General features: G+C 40.0%; 1 protein-coding gene across 1 annotated transcript in view; it reads right to left on the bottom strand.

The window, feature by feature from the left end:
• The window catches only part of TRPC4 (transient receptor potential cation channel subfamily C member 4), a 146,344-nt gene that overhangs the window by 51,561 nt on the left and 66,917 nt on the right, over window positions 1–27,866 (bottom strand). Inside the window, exon 3 of the mRNA XM_018560171.1 lies at window positions 16,545–17,063. Within this exon, the coding sequence (XP_018415673.1) occupies window positions 16,545–17,063 (519 nt within the window). The remainder of the gene's footprint in view (window positions 1–16,544; window positions 17,064–27,866) is intronic.

The raw sequence follows: 27,866 nt of genomic DNA on the forward strand, positions 1-27,866 counted from the left end.
GTACAGTATAGAAAAAGCCAATGTGTTTATGTAGCTCGTACAAATATCCCCTGCCAAATCACTGCTGAAGACAGGGCTACCCCTATAATAAGGCAGCTTGAGGCAGCTGCCTCAGGCAGCTTCTCAATGCGTCATGTGGGGAGGTGGCAGGTGTGTCTGTCACCCCCTTTCCGGACCAGAGCATTCGAGGTTGCTAAAAGCTCTTAGCAACCTGTGACGCTCTGGCCTGTGTTGTGCCCAGCTCACTGATATCACTGGTTGCTAGGAGCTGAGTGGAATGCAATGGCTGTTCTGCACAACTACTGGCAACTGGTGACATCAGTGAGTTGAGTGGGACGCCGGACAGCCGATGCTAGAGATACCATGCACCATCGGAACCCCCTGCCCTGCCTAACGCCCTCCCCCCCACCCAGTAATATGCACTTCTAAAACCACCTGCCCCCCATTTTCCCGGCCTCAGGCAGAGGAAAATGTAGGGACACCCCTGGCTGAAGAGCTCTAAGCATTCTCACACACTGGACAAACCCTGATGAAGAGGGTATTTGTATGAGCCCCCGAAATGCATTGCCTATTTCTATACTGCTCCCCCCAACCCAACCCTTCATTGAATTTAGATGTATCTGGACCATTCACAATCCTGCAATTTGACACTACAAACCAATGAAAGCAAAGATCCTCTGCAATGTAGAAGCTGCCTGTCTGGTAGTCAGATCACCTATACTGACTCTATTACATCATAATTGGCCAGTCACACCTGTAGGACCAACCCTAAGAGTCCAGCTATTTTATTCCACTTCCTTCCAGTATCTAAATGGTTAATTTGGAACAGTGTGTTTCATTTAAGTGTAAGGGATTATTATGTATGTGGTTTAGGAAGTGTTATATAATAGACATGTGCACTGCCAAAAAATTTGTTTCGTTTCGTTTTAAATTCGGATTTGTGTTATTTCGTTTTTCAGGATTCGGGTGTGAAAGTCAATTCGGATTCGGAATTCGGATTCGGACGAAATTCGGTAGCGTTAGTACGAACGTTCGTTTCGTTTTCTGTTCTTATTCGTTTCTTATTCGTTTCGTTCGTTCGTTTGCAGCAAAAGTGACATTTAAGGGGGAAAAAATATTTTTCTCCTTCTCTAATGTCACTTTGCTCCAACGAACGAAACGAATAAGAAACGAATAAGAACAGAAAACGAAACGAACGTTCGTACTAACGCTACCGAATTTCGGATATGGAAATTCGGATTCGTTTGCATTCGTTATGTCTGTAATTCGGAATTCGGATACATCCGAATGTCCGGATTTCCGAAAATTCGTCCGAATTTCGATTCGGAACGAAACGAATCGCATATGTCTATTATATAATGTTTCTGCATAAACAGTCTTCAGAAACATGGGGAATGATAGTATAACACGCTGTGCCAGAGTCAGAAAATCATATGCTAAGGCAGGGACTGAACACCACAAACACTGAGGTTTGCACATGGTTAGATAACCATTTAACATGGCCATCTCGACAGCAACATATAGGGATTGATTTACTAAAAGTAAATAGGTTGCTCACTTTATAGCTTAGTGAATGTGATGAAAATTCACTTTACAAAGAATACCCAATCATATGCAAGGAAAAGAAAAAAAAACAGTATATTTGCTTGTGTTTGATTGGATGATGGAAGTCAGCAGCGCTTCATCTTATTCACAAAGCAAAATGAAAGTTCCCTTTCAAAGTGAACAGCCTATTTGCTTTTAATAAATCAACCCCATAGTCTCTAGTAATATGGTGATGTTAGCACAGGACTCAGAGATGGCTGCATGAGTATGGTAACAACAGTCCACAAAGACAACTGTGAAGTATCCTCATGACCCATGCAAAGAAACAAACAAAAGCACAGCGCCTTTTCCTCGTGTGATACCGTTTATTGAATGAAAAATATATCTAGAGATAACAAACTACTCACATATAGAAGATGGAGACAAGCGATGTAAAACACCATACATGTAGGGCAGCGTCAAAGGTGCTGATCCGTTTTGGTGAAGCTCCCCCCTTCCTCAGAGCTTAATAATCAGGAAGGGGGGACTCCCCCGAAACGCATCAGCACCTTTGGGTCTACCCTGTGCAGTGTTTGTGCTTTGACTGTGTGTGCAGTGTCTGTGCCCTGACTGTGCGTGCAGTGTCTGCCCTATGACTGTGTGTGCAGTGTTTGTCCTATGGCTGTGTGTGCAGTGTTTGTCCTATGACTGTGTGTGCAGTGTTTGTCCTATGGCTGTGTGTGCAGTGTTTGTCCTATGGCTGTGTGTGCAGTGTTTGTCCTATGGCTGTGTGTGGTTTCTTTTAAAGGGTTGCTGTACTTTTTACTTAAAATTGACTATTTTACCAGCTGTAAACAAGCACCTGGAAATAAAGCAAACTATGGCTGTCTAACACCTCAACTTTTTTTTGTCAAAAGTACAGCTGGCATTTAAGAGTAAAGTATAAAAGAAAAAAAGGCAATTATAATGGCCACTATCTGTGCAGCCAGTTTGATGGCTACTATCAGAACCCCATGATATATTGCAATTTCACAGCTGTTAACCTGACACATCTAAAACCGTTTTTTTATCCTGCAGTCATTTCTTGAAATCTTGCATCCTGCAAACATGCCTAGATTTTTCAAGCACCTTAAAAGTTACCTCCATGAGTCTTAAATTAAAAAAGAAACTGAGCTTTTATGAAATCACTGTGACACCCAATTCAGAGATACCTGAGACTGAAGACATTATTTCTGCTCTCTGCCTCTTCTATAACTCCAATGCCCGCAAGTGCTCAGACACAGCATAAAGACATGAAACTATACAATCAAAAATACATGTTATCCTGGACAGTGTTGGTCTTTGACACACTGTAGTTCTACTGCTGGGTGGCCAGGTCTAGTAACACCTAACCAACTTGCACCGTCCGCTGGAGTGATCTTCCTCCCAACAGGTCTGCATTGGTACACTGTCAGCGTCACTTGGCAAAACCATAAACAATGGCTTGGGAGCAGCCAGGGCCAGATTTACTCTCTCTGCTGCCGCAAGACCAGGTTCCTCAATTGTAGGAAATCCAGCCCTGGGAGCAGCAGAAACTCCTGTCTCTCAGCTAAGTAACCACTGACACTAATGCTTAACTCCCACTGACTACCAACATAAGGGACATTTCACTAACAAAAATAGTGAGCAGGCAGTGTTTCACTGACCAATAACTTGTAGGGAACTTCACGACTAAACAGCAATGTATGGAGTCATTCACCAATGACCATCAAAGTAAAGAAGCACTTGTCACTGACCACCAATTTAAGGGGACACTTACCACTAACAGCTGTTCAGGTTCAAGTTCAGGTATAAGTATGCATATGTGTGTCAGACAATCGGCTGACTCAGAACCCAAACAACACGGGGACATCGTCTGTGGAATTGAAGCATTGCTACACCCTGACAAGGCTGGGTAACAACTTGCAATATAAGTTGATATGCTTGGACATTCTCCTGGTAGCCTAGCCTAGAAGCTATATTAGGGTCAAGCTTCTGTGGAGGTGGGCAGAGTCCTAGAAGAAGCTAGCTAATCATGCAAATGAGTTGAGTAAGACTAGGCCATATCCAGTCATGGTTCTGGTCCACCTCATAGCTGCTTAGAAGCAAAGGTTGACCTTTTTGAGCACTGTTGCACAGAACTAAAAGTAATACTGTGGTTATTGCTATGAAGTCTGCTCTGGCCCTATAAGAGAAGTGCAAAGCACTGCCTCAGCAAGGCCAGTTCACCCATAAAGTTACAGAAAGACTATGGTGCTGAGTGTAATGGTTGCTGGACTTTAACTTCTAAAAGGCAACACGAAAGTAAGCATGTCTTAAGAACAAAGACTACTAGTGCCTGAAGATAAGCCTATTTTGTTACAATTAAATATATGAAAAATATAGTATCCTAGCAAGGTCTAATGTTTCATGATAGTTTTTACCCCAGATTTCTTGAGAAACTAGAGAAAACACATCATTGCTCCACTTCAAGGTTCTTATTATCTATCCGTGTGAGATAGGGATCTTAGATTGTAAGCTCCTCAAGGACAGGGACTGTTGTAAAGTGCTGAATACATTGTCAGATCTATATAAATACCTGTAATAAATAAATAAAATATTGAGAAAGATGGCTCTCTGTAGTATTGTAAGAGATAACAGTCATGTAATCACACCTAAAAAGTAAAGGTCACATATCAACTGACCATAGAAATATTACAGCATTCACTTTATAATTACAATCTCCCAATTTGCTTTGGAGATTTAGACAGTAAACTGTTAAAATCCTGCCACATAGCAGCTCTAATGTTTTTCTTAATTTTTGTTAGTTGATAGAAACTAAAATGTTAATAATTGTGGGGCATATATTGGTTTTGCAGACTTTGGAATATTAATAATTTAAAATCAAACACTGAATTATGGAAGACTAATTCTCCACCTTAAAATCATAACCTTTGGAAGTCTAGGTATCCACCATAACCTTAAAAAATCTTAACATGGACCTTTACCTCTTTTCACTAAAAATCACATCCGCATGTAGCTCTGGATGCTGAGGTGAAATCGTCTTACGTTCATTAGTTAAACAAACATATTTTAATTTTACTTACAATTTCCTACTTCCTGGTTCTTTTTGGCACAAATTATGCAACCTTCCCAAGATGCAATGCTTGATCACAAGTACATCAGCAGAACATTGCTGGGAAATCTCATCTGTAATATCAGGGAGAGGCATTTTCCTTCCCTGAGATGATATGCATGGTCACATGTCCTAGTCACATGTGCCAGAGTTCCAGGAAGTAAAGAGAGATGGATTAATTTGCCCTTAGTGAAAATGGCCACTGTGCAGTAAGATTTGAAAAGGAAATAGAGAAGCTGATTGGTTGCCGTGCACAGCTGCTCCAGATTTTGTCTGCTCCAGCTTTGATAAATTCCCCTCAGTGTATTGAACATGAGGACAGGGAGGGTATATAACATCGCTGCTGCATAGGAGGAGACCGGCAGAACTCCAGGCACAAATGTTATTGACCCCACTGCAAGGGTCAATAAAATTTGTGCCTGGAATTCTGCTTTAATTTATCATAAAATAAATAATGAATATCATACAATAAATGATTAATATATCATAAAATAAATGATGAATACCATACAATAAATGATTATTATATTATAAAATAAATGATGAATACCATACAATAAATTATTAATATATCATAAAATAAATGAAGAATACCTTACAATAAATTATTAATATATCATAAAAGAAATGATTATTATATCATAAAATAAATGCTGAATATCATGCAATAAATGATTGTATCATACAACAAATGATGAATACTACACAAAGATGATTATTATATTATTAAATAAATGATGAATACCATCATTTATTTTGCAGACTTTGGAATATTAATAATTTAAAATCAAACACTGAATTATGGAAGACTAATTCTCCACCTTAAAATCATAACCTTTGGAAGTCTAGGTATCCACCCCAAAACCATAACCTTAAAAAATCTTAAAATGGACCTTTACCTCTTTTCACTAAAAATCACATCCGCATGTAGCTCTGGATGCTGAGGTGAAATCGTCTTACGTTCATTAGTTAAACAAACATATTTTAATTTTACTTACAATTTCCTACTTCAACCTGGTTCTTTTTGGCACAAATTATGCAACCTTCCCAGGATGCAATGCTTGATTACAAGTACATCAGCAGAACATTGCTGGGAAATCTCATCTGTAATATCAGGGAGAGGCATTTTCCTTCCTTGAGATGATATGCATGGTCACATCTCCTAGTCACATGTGCCAGAGTTCCAGGAAGTAAAGGGAGATATATTAATCTCTCCTTATTGAAAAATGGCCACTGTGAGAAGAATGGAGAGGAAAAGAGAAACAAGGCATGCAAAGAATACAAAGCTGGCAATTCTCTAGAAGTATGTGTTTGTACATTGTCATTACTAAACATTTCCTAAGGGTGTGTGTGTTGTTATTTTGAATATATGGGTAAAGTTCCTCTTTAAGAAAAGCCTTTGCTTTTGATGTTGATGAGACCTTCTTTCTAACAATAAATATTATTAATATTGACTCTTTGCAAAAAATATATTAATTTATTGGTTTAAGTAAAGCTAGATGCAGTGTGGAATGCATTCATAAGTTATGAACTACAACCATAGCAAAAGCCTGCTGTTAATCAAGGTTCCTGAAAAGAAAGAGATTTTAAGTAAGTCAAGTGCTACAACTGGAATATTATTCAGTGGGGAATAATAAAATACCAAAAGTCACCAGCAAGCGGTGACTGGTGTTCTTCAATAGCATATTTGTTATAAGTTCTCCTTTAACCATAGCTCAAGTAAAGTAAAATTCTTCTAGTAGAAAACTGTAAGTCTTGAAACCAAGCCTATTCATAGCAAATCCCCTGATTATTAAGTATTTTTTGACAGTTCATTTACAGAACAATGTGTATGCATGAAAGTGATTTAATTTTAGTTAATCATGTGTTCAGTTATTATAAATATATTATTCAGTTCAGTAATTTTAATATAACTGGAGTCATAGACAAACGATACAGCAATTTAATATGACGTTGTCAAATTGAATTTGAAGCCTAGATCATTTATTTCATGCTTCTATAAAAAGTTTGATGTACTCGCTGTTCTCTGCTATTGTACCCAATTTACATACAAAAATCACAGGCTTCAGTTTCTGGTCTAAAAAGCTGTCTTTTCTAATTAATGTTCTAATTAGCTTGATGAGAAATACAAATACATTTAATTTTTTCTTTTCCTTTTATTATTCCACCCATGTGCTTCTCCATTTTAGTATCATCTACATAGGATAAAGGATATCCAACCATGTACATATGGCAGTGGAGGTCGAGCTATAGGTATTTTTTATTTTTTTATTTATTTATTGAATTATTATTACAGGCATTTATATAGCCCAAGCAATTTTTACAGAGCTTTACATAGTGCACATTTAAATCAGTCTCTGCTCTCAGGTAGCTTATAATCTAAGGCCCTATTTCACATGCATACATATGAGGGCCAATTTAGACAGGAGCCAATTAAGCTTCCAGCATGTCTTTGCGTTTGAGGAAACCGGAGTAGTCAGAGGAAACCTATCCAAGCACAGGGAGAACATGCAAACTCCATGCAGATTGTGTTATGACCAGGATTGCAGCAGTTACTAAAATGCCTCATGTTGTCTGGTGTAGGCCACTAGGGTTAGTGGTTGTCATGCAACAGTGCATATGCTTAGGGATTGGCTGCTAGACTCGAGCACTATTATGGAGAGAGGACACCAGTTATTTTCTTGGACTTTCACAGAGGTAGGGGCAGTAAGGGAGCACTTGCAGGGTGTGTATCAGGGACATAGGATCCCCGACCTCAGGCAATAGCATACAGTTAATAGTTATTGCATGCTATTGCCTGAGGAATTGTATGCTATTGCCTGAGGAAGGGGATCCTGCGTGACCCCGAAACGTTTGTTGCAATACCTGTTATGCTGCACTATTGTATGCTATTGCCTGAGGAAGGGGATCCTGTGCGACCCCGAAACGTTCGTTGCAATACCTGTTAAGCTGCACGTCAATAAATAGACGTTTGTTGCTTTTCATCTTGGAGTGCCGGTGTCTCTGCTTTTGCTTATGCTTATGCCCGCAGCAACCGTTTTTCCAAAAGGGATTTTGCGGTCAGGAGTGCGATGGGACTATGGATTCCAGGTTCTTTAGAAACTTGTCCTGAATGGACAAGGCAATAGTGTCTCTTTAAAGGGCCACTATAAGTTTATGTATGTAAAATAGTTTCAATGACATTAATGTTTGATGAGGTTCAAGTTTGCTTTGTGGTAAGGTTACTTTGTGTTTTATTTTTACACAACACAAAGCAACAGCTTTACTTAAATATATAACTCAATGTTTTTTTAATATATAACTTTTAAAACTCTCATATGTTTTCTTAACGCTATCTACATTTTTACAAATAAACACATAATACATAGCAAATTATCCTCAAAGCACTACGGATAACCTAAGACAGCAAAGCAAAAGTAGCTCCCTTCAAACACAGCTGTCTCTCACTGAAACTTCTGACCCAATGATCCCAAGAGGGATGAGTCAGTGGGACAACTTATTCAATTGTATGTGTAAATTTCACCATGCTACTAATCTCTTTTTACTATGTGTGGAAAAGAGACATCGGATAATAGCAGCATAGAAGGCTGCATATTATTTAGTATATTACATATGTATATGTTTTAACATTGTTTTTCTTTAATTTAATCCTCACCACAATAAAGATAATCTAATACCATTATATATTACCTTTGAAAGCCCAAACCCTTTCCACAACTTTTTAAGTAGTCCTCCGACTAGAGTTCTTCTTTAAGCTTTCAAAGTTCACTTCAAGGTCTATTGAGCTTATCAAAGCTAGAAGTGTTATACCAGGTAACAATAACTGCCAATTGTCACCCACTCTCTTGCTTTAGACTTATACCAAAAAACAAAGCTAGAACAAAGTAAAATATTGAGCTTTTTTGATGATATAATTTAATGTATGCTTATTGCACAAGATCATATTTCTGTTTTGTACAAAATAACTTTATTGTTTAGATAGTGTCACACATAAGGGAGATTAAAAAAAAGAGAAACGCATGTTGCTTGAAAATTTAACAGTACATTGGCCAATAATTAGAGACCAAAAGTCCTCATAATTCCTCCTACCCTGACACAGGAAAATGCAACAACACAGGCAACCACCACTCACAAACTACAGGCTTGGAAGAGACCCAAGCTTCTAACAGTTCTCGTCACACTACCCGGCTCTCTAGAAGATAACAGGCTACTACATAGGTTTTTGCAAATATGTCTACTGCTTTCTGTAGCAATTAAAAAGTTAGCTGATCCAGTCACATGCAGGGTTAGTGCAGGCACATCTCACAACAGGCACGCTCTGTTTTTTTTAAATTTGTGGGTGCATTAAAACAATAAAAGAAAATTGCCTTTATATTTAAAGCTGAACTCCAAGGAATATTTTGCATTGGCGAGGATAAAGAAGAGCTCTGGGGAACATTTTTTTATTAACCCTTTCATTGAGGTTACCCCAGCACTGCAGGGGGGAAACTGCTCATTTTTATCTAGGTGCTAAAAACAAAAGTTATAATCACTCAAACTGCTAAGCCGACTCCCTCCTTCTCCGGTCACTGAAGCATTTCTCTTTCTCCGTTGTCCAGAAGGAATGTTCTTCAGCGTCCTCATGTCTATTCACTTGTATAGAACATGATGACACAAGGATTCTTACACCGTTGCAGCGGAGGGGGAGAGAGGCTCTAGGGACCGGTCTAAGAACAAGCCGGCTCGAATTATCAGGTGAGTATAACTTCTTTTTTTTAGCACCTAAACACAAACAAATAGTTATTCCTTGTGGCGTGGGGGCTGCCCACTTTTCCCCATTTTCATCTTGTTTTACCTATTTTTGTTACTGTCTATACACAAACCTGCTTATGCTCTCACAGCTTTTCTGTAGTGTTGTGCTAAAAAGTATGTGCAAAATTTAAAAAAAACACCATCCTGATTTGTTAATAACTTTTTAATGATGAGCACAAGTGTTGTGAAAAGTAGGACAAAAACCATCATATTTGCTACTTTCATACAGTATGTTAATAACAACAAAGGTCTGTTTTAAAGAGGAATTTGCCTCTTATCTTTAAAATGACAACAATGATGCCTTTAGAAATGTTTAATGATGACAATCTACAAACACTACTACTTATAGATAATTGCTGACTTTTTATCATTTGCAAACCTTCTTTTTCTCTTTTTCTCTAGTCTTCTCACAGTGGCCATTTTTACTAAGGGCAGATTAGTAAATCTCCCTTTACTTCCCGAAACTTTGGACCATGTGACTTGGACATGTGTTTTCCTGAAATCTTACGAGATTATGCAGTTTACTGAGGAGATTTCCCAGCAATGCCCTGTGATGTAACCTTCCCAGGATGCATCTCTTAGGCACAGGCTACATCAATAATGCCTAAATACCAGGAAGTGGAAAAATAGTCATTTTAAGTATAGAAAAAAATGTTTATTTAAAAGAGGACTATGGGGTAAGTGTTTTTCCCCATAGTTCTCTTAAGGGTCACGGGAGGACATATACTAGCATCCTCCCATGAACCAAAGCTCAGTATATCGCGAGCTACAGCTCATGATATACTGAGACCACAGCAACCGGGACGGATCCTGTCCAATGCTGTCGAGATCCACCCAGCTGCGTGAATGACAACTGGCTCTGCCTATCTAGAGGCAGAGCCAGCTGTACCCGCCCCCTCCCCATACGTTCCTCCAGACAGCGCTGGAGGATCGGAGCGGGGAGGAGGGGAATCTGCAGGGAGATGATCGAGGAGTGAGCGAGCGACGGTATGCGTTTGCTCACTTCCCAACCTATGGAGCCGACGTGTGACAGTTTAATTGTCACACGTCGGCTCAAACTATGAGGATGAGTAATTCACTCACCTCATAGTTCTCCTTTAACTAATGAATGTAAGATGATTTTATATCAACACGCAGAGCATGTGTTGATGTCCCCTGGCATGGTGCGTTGCAACTCACCACACTGCAACTGCAACTCATCACACTGATTTTCACAATTTTGCAAAAAAGGTACAATTTATAATGTATAAACACATATTATTTTAAACTTAATGCGGTTTTTTTTGGATTTAGTAGGAGTTTTGGAAGTTACGTTGTGCTTGTGTGCTGTAATATTGATTTGAGATTTTTCCTAATTGAAAATATGGTTTTGATAAACATTTTTGGAATTGTCATCGGAAATACAAAATCAGTATCAGAATGTATTCATTCTACAAGTTTTGTGCTTTGAGAAAATAAATGTTTTGGAGGGTCTGTCAAAGCTGTAAGTGAAAAACAATACAAAACAGCAAAAAGCAGCCTCGCTGGCAAAAAAAATGGAAGGCAGGGCCTGGCAGAAAAACGTTTATGTTTAGGTTGGTTACTGAAGTGATTATATATGTCACCACTAATTCAATATACATGAAATATATTCTTGCCAGCTTGTTTATGACTACCAGGAAAGACATCCTCAAACTTGAGGGAGTTTAGAGAAGGGCTACGTAATTAGCAGCACAGTGGCATAGTGGTTGACACTTCTGCCTTGCAGCACTGGGGGTCCCTGGTTCGAATCCCGGCCAGGTTGCTATCTGCAAAAGGGAGTTTGCATGTTCTCCCTGTGCTAACATGGGTTTTCTCTCACACTCCAAAGACATGCTGGTAGGTAAATTGGCCCTGAATGTATGCATGTGAGATAGGAACCTTAGATTGTAGATTTCTTGAGGGCAGGGACTGATGTGAATGTGCGCTGTGTAAATTGCTGGCACTATATAAATACCTATAATTAAAAAAAAATAATAAAGGGGAATGGAAGGCCTGAGTTACGAAGATCGCCTCCAGAAATAAATCTTGTTCTTGTTAGAAAAAAAGGTGCTTAACAGGGGACCTAATTTGAATACACAACATGAGGATAGAAGAGAGAAGGTTTAATCTAACACTGCGCAAGGTTTTTTTTTTTTACTGTGAGAGTAGTACAAATTTGGAATTCCCTTTCAAAGTCAGTGGTATCCGCTGATAGCATAGATAAATTCAAGAAACTTTTAGATGAGTTTCTTAGTTCTTAGTTTCTTAGTCATAAACATCAGAGAAGATACTGGATTTAGGTCTCTTCTGAGTTTGACACTCATGTTCAATAGTTCTTTGAGTCCCAGAGGGTGGGCCTGAACTAATAGTAGTGACATTTTTCTAAATAATAGGAGCCTATCTCATATTCCCATGCAAATATATAATAAGATAAACAGAACATACAGCATACAACATTGCCCATAGTTTTTCTCACGATTCTTGCTTGCATGCCTTGCAATTTAATTATCAGTTATTAGGTTTTATAAACAAACAGACAAACACTGATTACGTAATGACAAATAAGTAAGGTTACATGAACATTATTGGAAAAACAATGAAGATCTTTAAAATAAATACATGCATTCTTTGCATTTACTGCAACTTTAACACACAGTAAAACATATGGACATGGTTCACTGAGTGCAGAAAATACACCAGGCCTTGTTCTATATATAGATGTGAGTGGGAGCTGTCAAATTGCTTTAATCTTCAATAAATATAGACTCATTTAAAAAGTCATCCTTCTGTCAAAGCCTGAGTCATTTGCGCAATTACATAAAAATAAACATAAATCTAATACAACAAACTGATACTTACATATTAGGCCATTATATGCAAAAGTGTTTTTACAGAACAGAGAGTCATTAAATAACGTCATCCTTCTGTCATTGCCTAAATCATATGTGTGATTACATACAAATCAACACAAATCTAGTGCAACAAGCATCCAGCGGTATGTTTGATCATTTTATCCAAAGGTAAACCTATCTTCACCTGTCTGCTGAGTAAGGGAGGTTGGTAGTTTTGAGGCTACATATAACATTAACAAAAGGGTCCCAGGTGTGTAATCTATTTTATATCTAAAAATGAATTTGCTAAACCAGTTCCTGATGTTAGGACGTTCCATGCTGACCTGGAAAGCATGGGCTTTAAAGACGTTAGGGCGGCATGGAACGTCCTAGCTTCTAAGTCCATCCGTTCCACCCTCCCTGTTATACTTGCCCGTCGTGACCTGATGCGGGGACTTGCCTGGAATCTCAGGCAATCTGCAATTCAGGCCACATGATCGCAGTGACAGGCAGTCACTGCAATCAGTTACACATTGTGACAGCCAATGATTCAAATCATTGGCTGTCAGTTCTGCCTCTGCTTCTCTCTCTCTCCTCAGTGTGATCTGAGGTGAGAGAAGTAGATCAGTGCTACTAAGGGGTCTATTCACAAAGCTGCCGAAGGATCTGGCCGTAGCTTCGGCCGATCCTTCGGCTAGCTTCGGCACCAGGACCCCTTCGGTTCAGGAGAACCGAGGGGGAGCTGTACGGCTATTCACAATAGCCCGTACAGCTCCCGATCACGGCCGAGCAGCTCAGTCGAGCGCTGAGCCGTGCTAAAAGACGAAGCTGGCCGAGCGGCCGGCCATTGGCCGGCCGACAGCCTGCTTCTGACAGCTGGGCGGAGCCAGCCGTGATCTTACGGCTGGCTCCGGCCACTTTCAGAGAGATCAGCGTCCCTGGTTGCTAACCAGGGACACTGATCTCCAAGCATCTGACTCTCCCTGGCGCCCCGGGAGTCTCCTGCTCCCGGCCGCCAAGGAGAAAAACCCCGCTCTGTCTTATTTCTTTATTCTGACACGGAGCGATGTCAGAATAAAAAAAAAAAAAAAAAGTCCCATTCAAAAGCATTGGGACATTACTATTGGCTATTTCTATTGCAATAGCCAATAGTAAACTAGCATTGTACCCGCCCTCTTTTGCAGTTCCCCACCAGGTCCACCAGCAGAGGGCGGGAACAATGCTAGTTTACTATTGGCTATTGCAAATTGAAATAGCCAATAGTAAACTCTCAATGCTTTTGAATGGGAATTTTTTTTTTCTCTATTCTGACATCGCTCGTGCCAGAATGAAGAAAAAAAGACACAGCTGTGTTTCTCTCCTTGGCGGCCGGGAGCGGGGGGCTCCCGGGGCCCCAGGGAGAGTTTTTACAATTTTTTAATTTTTTTTTTTTTACAGCAGCAGAGCCGCCGGACAATAGGAAACTATTGGGCGGAGCTAGCTGTCACTGCTAGCTCTGCACAATCGTTTTCTATTTACTTTTTTCTACTTTTTTCACTCTTTTTCTGTTCTGCTCGGTGCCTCTGAGGGACCGAGCAGAACAGCCGAGCCAAATGCCACTCGGCGGCATTCGGCTATTCTCTCACTGCTGTTCGGGATCTTTCAGAATAGCCCGAACAGCAGTGTGAAGCCTGCCGGAGGTTCGGCTCAGCCAATCCAGATGTTGGATCGGCTGAGTCGAACTCCTTCTGCACTTCGGGTCAGCCGAACATGCTGAGCATGTTCGGCTGATCCGAAGCCACACGAAGCAAGCCGATGTACGGCTGATTTCAGCCAATATACGGCTGAAATCAGCCGTACCAGCCTGAAGTGAATAGCCGAACGGTGTTCGGCTCACTTCACTTCTGATCGGTCATTCACTCGGCTGCCCTCGGCAGCTTTGTGAATAGACCCCTAAGTGTCCCAGTAGGTATTACGGGTTCCAGAAGTAATAATAATGAAAACACCTTTATATAAAAGAAATTAACTCCTTAATTGCTGATCACAGTTTTATAACTGTGATCACTCTGATCAGTACAATAGTACTGGTCAGGATTGCTGTGTTTTTAAAAAAATTTATTTTTATTATTTATTTATTTTAAATTAGCTCCTTCGGCGCTGATCAAAGTTTTTTAGTACATATTGAGGTGTGATTTTTTTCATTTTTTAAATTATAATTTTACCTTTTGTTAGTTTTACCCATTTTCAATTCTTTTATTTAAAAAAAAATAAGCCCTTCAGCACTAATCACAGTTTTATTGCTGTGATCACACTGATGAGTACGGTAGTACTGTTCAGCATTTTTGTGGTGTGATTTTTACCTGTGTCTAACATTTGACCCTTTTTACGTTTTTTACCCTTTTACCTAGTTTCTGATCACAGTATTTCGTATAAACTGGTTTTTGACTCGGCTTGTGCTGACTTTGCTTTTTGACATCTATCTGGAAAATTAGGCTAGGCTGCCATACTGTCTCAAAGGCGACCTAGACCCAGTAAATCAATGTTTCAAATTTCCAAGTTTTGAAATGGGTATGCAATATATTTGGCCCTGTAAGTTTCCAAAAAAACTGTATAACCAGTACATGGGGGTACCGTTATATTTATTAGACATTGCTCATTACAAATATTGGGGCTTTATTGCAGCAAGACATATAAGGGTTATTACATATTATGTGAAAATTGAATGTATGTGTGTGAAGAGCACAGACGAAAGTATAAGCTTCTAAGTGTGGCCAGCATATGTGATAAAGTGGCTACACAAAACAACTCAAAATACCCTATTTATAATACTCTGGGCTGTCTACTTTTGAAAATAGTATGTTATTATGCATCCATTTTCTTTTCAAGGCTGCCATACTGTCTCAAATCAACCTAGGCTCGGAAATGCAATGTGCCGAAATTCTATGTATGATAACTGAAATGTTCAAGCCCCATATTTGGCCCTGTAACTCCCATAAAACCCCATTAAACCTGTAAATGGGGGGTATTGATGTACTAGGACATTGTAGAATACAATAATGGGTGTTTTATTGCACTAAAACATATTAGCATTATGATATTCCCAATACTTCTTAAGTTCTTATAATTGGTTAGATTTTATGCATATATATTTACAGTTCATTTATAAATATTTGATGTCAAACGAAAACCATATTTGTCCTCTAAAAAACAATATAAAATAAGTTTGGGTGCACTTAATGTGAAAGAGGTAAATTATGGTTGAACAGACATATAGCTCAAATTCTATGTTTTGTTAACGTTCAGAACTTGGACAATTGTTTTGCTTTTGGCACTTGGTTATAGTTTGATAATTTGGTTACCATGCACCGTCATATGCTATTTCGGGTGGACTAATTGGTCTATTGACAAAAAAATTAAAGTTTACATTTCACAGCATTTCATCTTTTATAAAAAGTCAAAGCAAATCATCTTCCAGGTATTTCACAATTTGTTTTATCATGCTATTAACATCAACATGGTCTTTGCTGATTTTAAGCAGGCAAAATCAACTTTATCTAAAATTGAACCTTTTTTGCCACTCTTGACCCATTATCCATTATTTATGGATTATGTGTGCATTTGCAGGAGTTAAATTATCCTAGGGCAGCTAAGCAAGATGGCTGAAGACTCCGGACCCAGAAGAAGAGCTATAAAGGATGCCAGCGGTGGCAGCAGAGTGATGAACGAGAGTGTGGACATTGTATCGCTGAAAAAGAGCACTTTGAAAGGAAAGTATACCATCTTGTGCAAATATGCTGTATAATATTATAATATTATACAGGACATACTTCACATCATGGCAAGAGCTGTGCCCCCTTTCCCCACTGCAAAGGTACAGTCGCCCTTAAGAAACAGCCAGCAATAATATCCCATTGTGTTGAATGTTATAAAGGGTATTTTAATAAGCATGTACGCCTAAACTAAAATGACCTCCATCCACACTAGACTGGCTCCGGGATCCTTACCCTCATAAAACAGAATTTCATACCTTTTCTGTAAGAGAAACAGCTTTGCAGCTGTGTCTTTCTATGACATTTGTACAGATAAGCAGGAACTGTTTTTTTTACATTTTGAAACGGTTGAACTTGGCGCATGACATGTTTTTCGATACAGGAAGCTGTACCTGTATAATCAAATATTTATTTTTTTACTTTTGAGCTTGCAGATTTTACAATTCATGTACCATAACGAGTAAATATGTAAACAATAACTGCTGTACTGTTTTTGAATTTAAAAAAAAAGCATACCTCTTTCTGGTGGTACTTAATTGCCAATTTGAGACGGGCAAGGTCATTGCCATTCTGTTCTTCCAAGAGACCACCATCATCCCTATAGTTAAGAACAATTTCCAATTCCCTGGAGCTCCTTGTTTGGTCCAGAAGGTCTTTTGCAAATTGCTTACATTGCCTTGACAGCTCCTCGTACTCAGATTTAAATTCATTTTCCACTTTACTTAACTCCTGAAGCTCCCAGCTTAGCTGAAACGCAGTTAGAAAGGGATCCTCACTTGACAGTGAAACTAAAGATGGGCTTGCCAGTGCCCTGTAGATATTCAGCCTTGAGCGAGAGTGTCGTAAACTATCCACATCAGAACCAGAAACGCATTCCACGCAGTTACACCGAACCTCGTGTGGTCTTGGGATCGAGACACCTTTCTGAACCAGGTGTTTTATAATTTCATAATTGTTTGTATGAGCAGCCAAAATGATTGGAGTAATGTCGGGAGTAAATTCAGAGAACTGTTTATCCAGCAGTATTGGTGGAACCTGGAAGAAAACAATACACATTAGAAAATATATATTTATATCTAAGAAAATGGAAATAACAGTTAACTTTTATTTATAAGCTGCATTTCCCATGCCTCTAACATGAACAACATGCATGTTAAATACTGCCACAGGACTGCAAGGCTACTATCTGCTTTATAGGAAGAAGACCAGGTCATGACACAAAGATCCAATGTCAAGTTGTGTAACTTTAAACGACGTGCTCCCAGATCTTCCCCAAGAGTGGTGGAGTGCACAGAAGGAACAGAATGCACCTGTTCAAAGTAAACACATAACTGGTTTCAGATGGAGTAGATGTAGACTACATTCTACATGAAAACAATTCAGAAGATACAGCATATTAAAAAGAGGGTTCTCAGACATAAAAAAAAAAAAATGTACAGGCAATGATGCAGCACCACCAAAAACTGCAACATTATAATATCCGGTCCCTAAAGCATGCTGCTAGCTGCCTAAAATACAAAACTGCTGAAATGCATTCCTACAACCAAGAATAGGTTCCGATGCCTTACACAGATCTAACCCTGAGACTTGGCTATAAGAAGAAAGTAGCAAAAAAATCTGTCCATCTATACTGGGAAATATTGTAGTTCTACTATTCTTAACTTTAATTATCCAGCAGCAAGGAATGGGAGGGGGACACAGCAAGTTACAATATTTAAATTCCCTTTAATGCTCTCAGCTTTTCATTTATGGTGTGGCTTTCTTTCTTCAGTTCCCAGATTGTCTCCACTATGTGTAGAAACATAACAACAACACATTAACACAGTGGACACTGTGGTAATGTTGTGGCATAGATGGCATTGCAAATACAAAATTGAATATTTTGCTATCTGCCTTATAATATTACATTTTTAGAAAGGTGGAATTTGTCTTTCCGTGATAAACTCTTCCACCTTACTTTAAAAACTCTTCTAGAAATGAATAAGGGAAAATGACTGATACTCTTGCAATCTATATGTATAGGGTCAAGCAAGCAGAAATCTACTTGAAAAGCAACATTAACTTTTGCTCTAAGCAAACTGTACAGGACTAAGCTAGCTAAGCTTGCAACATTAGCATTCTGGTAAATCAAAACTTATAGTCAGCGCTCTAGAACTTTTTTCTTGCAGAAATGCACAGGATATTAAATTAGGATAATAATTGGATTTGTCATTTGTTTTGCCATTACTTTACTGGCAGGGAACAAGTCATCGATCCATAGAGAAAACTGTTTACTTATCTGGGAAACACAGCGAACATTAAACATCTACTCTTTCCTTATCAGATGACACTGAGTCCAATTTTTCAAAGTTGACTGGAGTCTTCTTGGCAGATACAATTTTCCTTTTAATTAATTCCAAACCATCCAATTCTTTTTCATGATTGCAGTGAGATGATGTTGATAGCACTGAGAAATTCAAGATCAGGAATGTAACATTTTAGCTGCCTCTTATAGTGAAGAGCACATATAATCATTTTAGCTGCTACAACCAGCATCAAATAATTTGTAGTTATTTGAAGCTATGCCGAGCCCTGAAAGGGTAAGACACAGATGAGCAAGAAGAAAAGCCAGTGTAATTTGAAATGACAGCAATTGGTACAGCTATGGGGTATTGCTCCAGGCAATAAAATAAGTATCTGGGGGAGGAGAATACTGTGCTTTAAGCATGACAACTAGTCTTAGCAACAGCAAAGAAAAAAAAGAAAAAGTTTTATCTGAAGTTGTTGTCAGATGAATCAAAGCTTATGAAATAAAAAAAGAAAGGTCTAATATAACTAAAGTTTTAGAGTAAGTCATATTTATATTTCTCAGGCAAAGAAGAAAAAATAAAACAATTACCGCCTGAAGCACGGTTTGTAAAAACAAAAGGTAAGAATATGCCCTGGTTCATGGAAACATGCAATCACATTTTCAACCATACGGTTCATTCAACATTTTAAAAAAACTATGACACTGGGTAATAATGTGGAATAAAACAAAACAGCAGTTAGGGAACCACACACTTTGCCTTGCTTAGATCTCAACAGATCAGATCAGCAGTTTTCTTATATAAAATGGACCTGTCTTTTTAATCAAATGCAGCCCTGATTTGGAAAATTTAGGCAACAGACATTTTTGCACAGGAGTGCAACTGATATATATCGTTGGAAATTAGACAGATTTTCGATGAGATAAACATATGAAATAAGATAAACATACATACAAACAAGCAGTTTCTAAAGCACGCAAAATACTTTCTTGTATTAAAAGGGGTGTAGGCTCCAGAGATAGAGACATAATCCTGCCCCTGTACAAAGCATTAGTAAGACCTCATCTGGAATATGCATTTCAGTTTTGGGCACCAGTTCACAAAAAGGATGTTGTGGACCTGGAGAAAGTGCAGTGAAGGGCAACTAAACTCATAAGAGGCATGGAGGAGCTCAGCTACGAGGAAAGATTAGCTGACCTGAATTTGTTCTCTCTGGAGAAGAGGCGAATAAGAGGGGACATGATCACAATGTATAAATACATAAATGGTCCATATAAAGAGCTTGGTGCCAAATTATTCACATTAAGGTCACTGCAAAGGACAAGGGGCACTCTTTGCTTCTAGAGGAAAAGAGGTTTAACCTTTGCATACATAAAGGATTCTTCACAGTTAGAGCTGTGAAAATGTGGAATAGACTCCCCCAGGAGCTAGTTCTAGCTAGCTCAGTTAATTGTTTAAAAAAAAACATCTGGATGTATTCTTAAATGCACAGAATATTACTGGATATTGAGTTCTTATAGGTATATTAGGCATCAGAGATTGTTGATCCAGCGAATATCCGATTGCCTTATGGGATCAGGGAGGGATTTTGTTCCCCTGTTGGATCAAACTGAACCATGCTTTATAGGGTTTTTTTGCCTTCCTCTGGATCGACAGGGGGTAGCTGTGGGCATAGCGTTCTCTTTAGGCTTTTCTTCTCTTTTTGTTTTTTTTCCGTATCTCTATAGGTTGAACTCGATGGACTTGTGTCTATTTTCAACCTGACTATGTAACTATGTAATATCATTATAAATCTGCCACATAGCTCCCACAGCCCTGCCTATCATCCCTCTGTGCATCACCTGTGACGCATTCAGATGGATGGGAAGACACAGCTGCCCCAGCACTCATGATATTTAGGGCTTTGGATTTTGTCGTGTTTAGATGTAATCCCGAGAGGCGGCTGAAGGAGTCTAACAGGTTTAAAGAGTTAGTAAGAGAGATGAGGGGGTTAGAGAGAAAAAATAAGATATCGTCAGTGGAGAGACATAATTTATGATGATGCCCCACTAGTGAAATGCCTGCGATGTCCGAGTGGTCTCTAATCAACTGTGCTAGGGGCTCAATGGCCAATGCAAATAATAATGGGGACAGGGGACAACCCTGTCTAGTGCCTTGCAGGATGGAAAAGGGAGCGCATCTATGCCCAGCGTATTTCACAGATGCCGTAGGGTTAGAGTATAATGCAGTAATCCAGGTACAGAATCTCGACCCGAAGCCCCATTTATTGAGTATGTAGAACAAATATCGCCAAGAGAGGGAATCAAACGCTTTTTGCATGTCCAAAGATAAGAGCATAAATGGAATGCCTCGTTGCTTAGCTTTTTCTATTAGGAGACAAGCTCTGCGCACATTGTCACCAGCTTGACACCGGGGATAAAGCCAACCTGGTCTTTGTGAATAAGGTCAGGAATGATTGAGTTGAGTCTTGTTGCTAATATTTTGGCTAATAATTAAATTTTCGATATTTAAGAGCGAGATTGGTCTGTAATTGGACCAGTGGGCTCCATCTGTATCCGGTTTTGGAACCATGCAAATAGTGGCCGAGAAATATTCTGTTCTGAATTTTGACCCATCACGAACATCGTTAAAAGCAGCTGTCAGTAGAGGTGCTAAGAATTCAGAAAATTTCTTATAGTAAAGCCGTAAAGTTATCCACTCTTGTAGAGTTTGAGCGTTTTTATAGCCGCTAGCGCTTCTAGGTTAGTAATAGGGGCATCGAGAGATGTATGAATAGACTCAGGCACAGCAGGCATGGTCACAACGGAGAACAGGGTGGAGGCTATGTTGGGGTCAAAAGGGGTGGTTGAGTTATAGAGTTTAGATGAATGTTTAGAAAATTATTGGAAAATTTTGTGGGGATTACTAGATAGGGAGTTGTCGGAGAGGCGAAGGTGGAGGGGTTTTTGGTGCAGATCAATTTTGCGTAATCTTCTTGCAAGGAGGGCAGTTTGCTTATTGCTTTGAAGGTAGAACTTATGTTGTGTCCTGCGGAGGCTTTTTTCAGTAAAGCTGGCTAGTAGAAGGTTGAGGTCGTGGCTAGTCCTTTCCACCAGGGATTTATTTGGGGCAGTTGGATGTAAACTAAAGGATCTAGAAGCGCCATTAAATTGCGTTTCAAGGTCATGTAAAAGAGCTAACCTTATTTTTTTTCTTAAGGGTGAAAGTATACATGTGCCTCGCAGAACCGGCTTATGCGCCTCCCAGGGCATAGTGGGCGCAATGTCTGAGGTTTTGTTATGTAAAATGTATTCCTGCAGAGCATCTTTTATAGCCAATTGGGTGTTTCTATCTGTGAGAAGGGAATCATCCATAGTCCAGGAGCGATCTGTGTGTTCAGACCATAAGGAGGACACTGAAAGAGTCACCCCATGATGGTCGTTCCAGGGGAATGGAGCAATGTTTGATTCGACCACTGAAGGGAGAGTGGAGTGAGAAACAAAAAAGTGATCTATCCTGGAAAACGAATAATGTGGGTTTGAGTAAAAAGTGTATTCTCTGGAGGAGGGGTGCAACTCCCTCCAACAATCTATCAGTGAATATTGAGAGAGAAGTGTACGGAAAACTTTGGAGCTATCAATGGAGGGATCATTAATTGTTGATTTATCTAGGCTAGGATGTATGGTTACATTAGAATCTCCACAAAGCAGGAGTGTGCCTTGTTGATGAGTGCTGACAGTGGATAAAAGGTGTTTGAAGAAGGGGAGTTGTCTGGAGTTAGGTGCGTAGTAAGTTACTATAGTTATAGTTTACGAGGGGAGTTAAAGCCTTTGACGTTTAGTGACAGTATTTTAATATTAGAGGACATGTTCAAGGTGGATGAAAAGGTGCAATGGAAAGTACATACCGACTGATGAGCGGGCATCGGGCATCACGAAGAGAAGTGGTGAGGAGGTGAGGGAGGGAAGAGAAACAAGAACAAAAATAAAAACATGTTAGTAAACAATATTTTGAACATAAGTTTCTGACCATATCAGCAGGGCAATCCCCAGATGGGGGTCCTGCTGAAGGGCAGAAGTAAAAACCCCAACCTGATGTCTGTCTGGGATAGGGGTTGACGGAGGGGCACAGTGACCACCTCCCCGGCATCTCAGGGGAAAAACTAGTAACATAGATAAATAACTGGCAAAAAAATTAGTAAACTAAAAATAACAGCAGCACGCATGTTCCAGCCACCAGGGGAACATCGGTCTGAGTGTTGAGCCTGGTCTTGCAGAAGTAGAGAGTCGCGGTATTCGGACCCCTGAAGAGACATTGACTTATAGGCACCCTAGTGTAGCGCCCCCAATGGCTGGAAATGCAACATGACTAGTTAGTGCATGGTGTAACAACACGCTGAGGTTTAACTACTCTGTGTGAGAGACAGGTGTGAGCAACAGTAAAGAGCTGGGATTGTGGCTCGTAACACATGCCTAAATACCAGTACAGGTAACAATGATTTATAGGGGCATAAAATTGAGTATCTATAAAGTCCCATATTAAAAGAAAAAGAAAAAGGGACTGGCATGGGCGAGTATGTAGATGTTGGTGTCTGGAAACAGTATAGGCAGTCTAACAAGGCCAATAGCCAGGCAAAATGTAACGTGTACCTTACATATAGGTAGCACCCAAAAGCCCTAATGTGGGGTGAGGAGAGAAAAGGAACGGTAACCTATAGTTACTGTCACCCGACAGAGTCCGATTCTCAGACTCCCGAGGTAAGGCGCTTCCGATGTTGTTGTAGAGATCGTGGGGGTGAAGATGCCTTAGGGGTCGCTGGAGGGGCTGTACGTTGTGGACCTCGTGGATCTGGGGTAGAAGGACGGTGCGGATGAGAGACAGCCGTTGTGAGGCCCAGTACTTCAAGCAGTCCCAGGGCATCGGCTAATGTGGTAGCTTGATGTTGACAACCTCTATAAGTGAAAAGGAGACGAAAAGGGAAGCCCCATCTGTACGCTATACCGTGGTGTTGTAGATGCCGGAGGGCCGGTTTCCATTTGCGTCTCTTGGAGATAGTAGAGGGAGCGAGGTCAACGAACACCTGGTAGCCATGATCTTGAAAAGAGAGGGTCCCTTTTTTCCTGGATTCCTGCAGGATAGATTCTTTAGTATGGTAATACTGGAACTTGATAATGATGTCCCTTGGTGGACCATCTTTTGTGCGGCGTGTAAGAGCACGGTGGATACGTTGGAATTCCAGCCTGTCGTGTGGGATAGAGGGTACTAGCTCTTGAAGTAAGGCTGTGGTAAAGGCTTGGAGATCAGTTACCAATTTTGGAATACCACGGATCCGCAGATTGGAGCGGCGGGATCGGTTTCCAAGATCTTCAGTTTAGACATTAGATGTAGCTTTTCATCTTTAATAGTGTCCAACTCATGGTCATGGGTATTCAGCGACAGGCAACATAATCCATTCTGGATTCAAGTTCAGCTGTCCTGTGGCTCAGATCACGAATCTCTTTTGTCAGTTTTTCAGTTATCTGCTTGGATGTGCTTTGTAGTGCTCTCTGCAGCATGCAATCTATTTTCTGCAAGAGCTCTCTGTGTCCTAAGCGCTCTCTGGTAGTGTAAGGAGATCTGGCCCTGCTGCCTGTGTCATCTCCCTCTGAGTGTGGGAAGTGTGGGGAGGAGGCTCTCTTAGCAGTGCTGGAGCGAGTGGGGGTCGGCGCCATCTTGGAGGAAGATCCCGCCAGGGTCTCTTTGATATTTTGGCTCTGGTGCCATGGCTGCGCGGCCGGCTCTGTGGGTGCCATGGCTGCGCGGCTGGCTCATTACCTCAGCTGCCGGTGAGTGTCTCCGTCTGGACGGGGGTTAATTGCCGGTCTATTAGTCCCCTGAGATGCTGGCGAGGAGTGGAGCAGCCTTAGGGAACGTCAGCCATGCAGCGCGCCATGCATGTTTTTTTTAATCTTAGTTTTTTTATATATTTTATAGTTATATTGTATGTTAAATAACAATAACATACAAAAAAAGATATTTAAGTATCTTTTGGATTAGGTAAAAAATGTTTACAAATGTTTTCTTGTCTTGTGGAAACCCCCAAGAACACCTACATTGCAGGGAGAGGAATGAGACTCCAAAATGGGCAATAACTAAACCAGGAATGATGATAGGATGATCTTGATGAAATCCTTATGAGATATAAATGGCCAGAGTGAACTCTGCCCACCAGATTCTATGTACACTATGTATAAATTAAACATCACTTTAGATAAAAAAAATATTCCATATAGACAAATTCCGTACACACATTTATCAAATAATTTACCAAATAAAGACTTTAGATGGAAGATGGAAAACTAATTAATGGATGACACATGATTTAAAATGGTCTTCCAAATGCACCTTTTCTGTGAAAACAATCTCTGCACACATCTCCGGTCAATGTATCTTATCTATTATCTATGTTCTGTGCAGAGAGTAATTAGGGCAACTTGACACATAATGTCTGCAAACCAATTCCAACAGAACACTGCTCAGTCGGTATAGCAGGACAAAGTGGTGCATTCATTTTAATAAATGTGCATTTTAGTCAATTTACGGGAAAATACAACATGTCTTCCTAGAAACATTTGTTACCAGACTAGATGCAGCAAAATCACTTTGTAATTACCATCAAAAAGCCAGACTATTGTAGATCATGTGAACTGTCATGACTCGGAAAAGTTTAAATTAGAGTCAGATGGTCAGATTTAAATCACAAAGCAATTCCAGTTTTCCAGATTTTTTTAAAACTAAAGTGGCTATGCTGAACTTACAGTGCACAAACTATTTTACAGATATAATGGGACAAACTCTGTGATAAAGTAGAAAACTGATTTTTTTTTTCTTTCAGAACACTGTGGGGTCTATTCACGAAGCTGCCGAAGGATCTACTTTTGATGAAAAGTGTGGAGAAAAATCACACATGATGACATTGGTCACTGTGTCTTTCACACATTACCTACATGTAAAAGGAGCAGTATTGTAATCTCAGATCTCAAATGTTACAAAAGCAACAGACAGCTCATTGAGGCACTCTGTCTTCCCAAATAATCAAGGACGTGATAATGCATTGACCTAGTAATGCATGTCTAGAAATATCGAACACATGGTGGAAAATTGTGAAAACTGTCAAGAATACAGACTAGCCAAATTAGAGAGTCCACAGCCTTTATTTGAGCCTTTGGGGTTGATTTACTAACCTAAACACACACACACACCAGGTGTGTGTGATTTTCACACAGCAAAACGTATTTATCAACCAAAAAGTCTCTAAAAGCATATTTCCACTAATGCCATATATGGAAAAATCATGCACATGATGCATATATAATGCTGCTTCACAGTTTAGACAAAAATGGTTAGCTCATGCATTTACATTCCTGCATTCATCAACGCAAGCAACATAACATAGAGCTAATTTACACCACATTACCTTGCAATTCATTGCAGGGCTTTGAACAACACACCTGCTGGGTGTGTACACACTACAAAGGTGTTTCGATTCCTCCCATAGATCATGCTGGGAGGGAACACACTACAGAGGTGTATACACGTTCGTGGTGTGTTTAAAAGGTTAGTAAATCAACCCCTAAATGTCATGTGCCATATCTGAACTACTGTGGCACAAGCCACCCTTGCTATATATTATTTGTTAGGGTAAGCAGTTTTAGGGCGGATTGTTTTGAAAGTGCAACCGAAACAAAAATCCTTTCTTTTAGTTTAGGGTTAGCTTTTGGGTGCCCCTACGGTATTCGCCGCCTGAGACGATGTGATTTTTTTCAGAGGGGGGCAGGTGAAGGGGGGGGGGGGTGCATCAGGGGAAAGTCACTGGGGGCATCACCGCCACAGGTGCATCACCGCCACCCCCCTGGCTAAGGACACCCTGACAGAAGTGACGTAGTAGCTTGCGTTACTGTTTTTTAATCTTAGCCAGAGGGTTTCTTTACGAAAGATTTGCAAGAAATGAGTATCCTGGCAATTCTGATGTTTTACCCTTTTAGTGACTAACATATGGTTAGTCACTAAAACACACGGTGTTTTGGTTTACAAGGAGGCACGGAAAACTTTATGTGTGACACAAGTGGTTTTAAAAGCAGCACATTTATAGAATAGATTGGATTCTTGAACAGTCGAAGAGTTGGATAATATGCACACTACACGTTTATTATTAAAAGTGGACTCTATAGTTTTTGGACTTTTCACAGTGGTGATTTGGATATATGCTGAATGTTCACAAACATATTGGCACAAATATATTAGCACTGAATGTACAAATGAAATGTTATAATCTGCACATTTATATAGGGATTTTATAATTGTTCACATATATTGTTGTCGGTAGAAGTTTTATAACCTCACAGCGCAGTGCAATTTGGGGTATTTATGAATCTCTCTATACCTGTATGAGCAGTGCACTTCCCATATCCTCAGTACTGCTGCTTGGGAGATGAATTACCAGTTCAAGGAGTACCAGCAAATTATACATTATCATAGCATTGCTATGTGCCTTACACCAGCCTTTCTCAACCAGGGTGCAGTGGCACCCTGGTGTGCCTTCTTGTTTTGTCAGAGGTGCCTTCAATTTTTTGCACAGTGTCATGCATTTCCATGGTGCAGACGAGTCAGCCACCAGCACCATGGAAATGCATGATGTTAATCCAGAGGTTACATACAGGACCTCCTGGAGTATTCAGAAGAGGGCAGGAGTCCACCTCTGCCCAGACCTGCTTCATATACCACCCCCTGCTATGTTGCCTAAGTCGCACTGTGGGGAAGATTAAAAGATAGCATTCTGATGTGAAGGGGGGCTCCTGATGTAAAGGGGGGCAATCTGAGGTGAAAGGCAGAGACTCTTATAGGAAGGGGGGAATCTGATGGAAAGAGGTGGGGACTCTGACGTGAAAAGGGACTTCTGATATGAAAGGGGAGACTCTGATATAAAGAGTTTGCTTTTTGAGTAGGGTTCCCCCATTAAATCCATAACAGACCCCTATCAAGGGTAAGGATTTGTTATAGATTTTGGGGGAAATCACACTTAGTTTCCTACATTTTTACATTTACGCTTTTACATTTTAGGCTGGGGTGCCTCGATATTTTGCATACTTTTAAAGGGTGCCACAACTTTAAAAAGTTGATAAACACTGCCTTTCAAATATAGGTTGTGCACTACTTGCTTCCAAACCCCATTCACTATAATGTCTTTGTGCCTGCAAAAAAAAAAAACAGGCCAGAAACTGACTTCTTTCTGTGATTTTGAAGCAGGTTATGTGAAAGTGCTCTATCTTCTTCACCAAGTGTTCACCACAGCCATATGAAGAGAGCCCACCACAGAACATTGCTTGCTCCATACAGCATGGTGAAGATTTATAAAATAATATCAGTGGGCAGTGTGGAATATTTGCAGTGATGTCCTGCAGATTGCCAAAACCTCACCTGTTTATAAATGGGCCCCTAAATGTTTCTTCTGTGCTTTCATTTCTGTAAAGTATTTGAAATATATAATTCTGCTGCATTCACAGCTAAGAATGCCCCGAGAACTGCAGCTCTC

Source organism: Nanorana parkeri, unplaced genomic scaffold, assembly GCF_000935625.1.
Source record: "Nanorana parkeri isolate BGI_ZX_2015 unplaced genomic scaffold, ASM93562v1 scaffold436, whole genome shotgun sequence".
Classification (NCBI taxonomy): Eukaryota; Metazoa; Chordata; class Amphibia; order Anura; family Dicroglossidae; genus Nanorana; species Nanorana parkeri.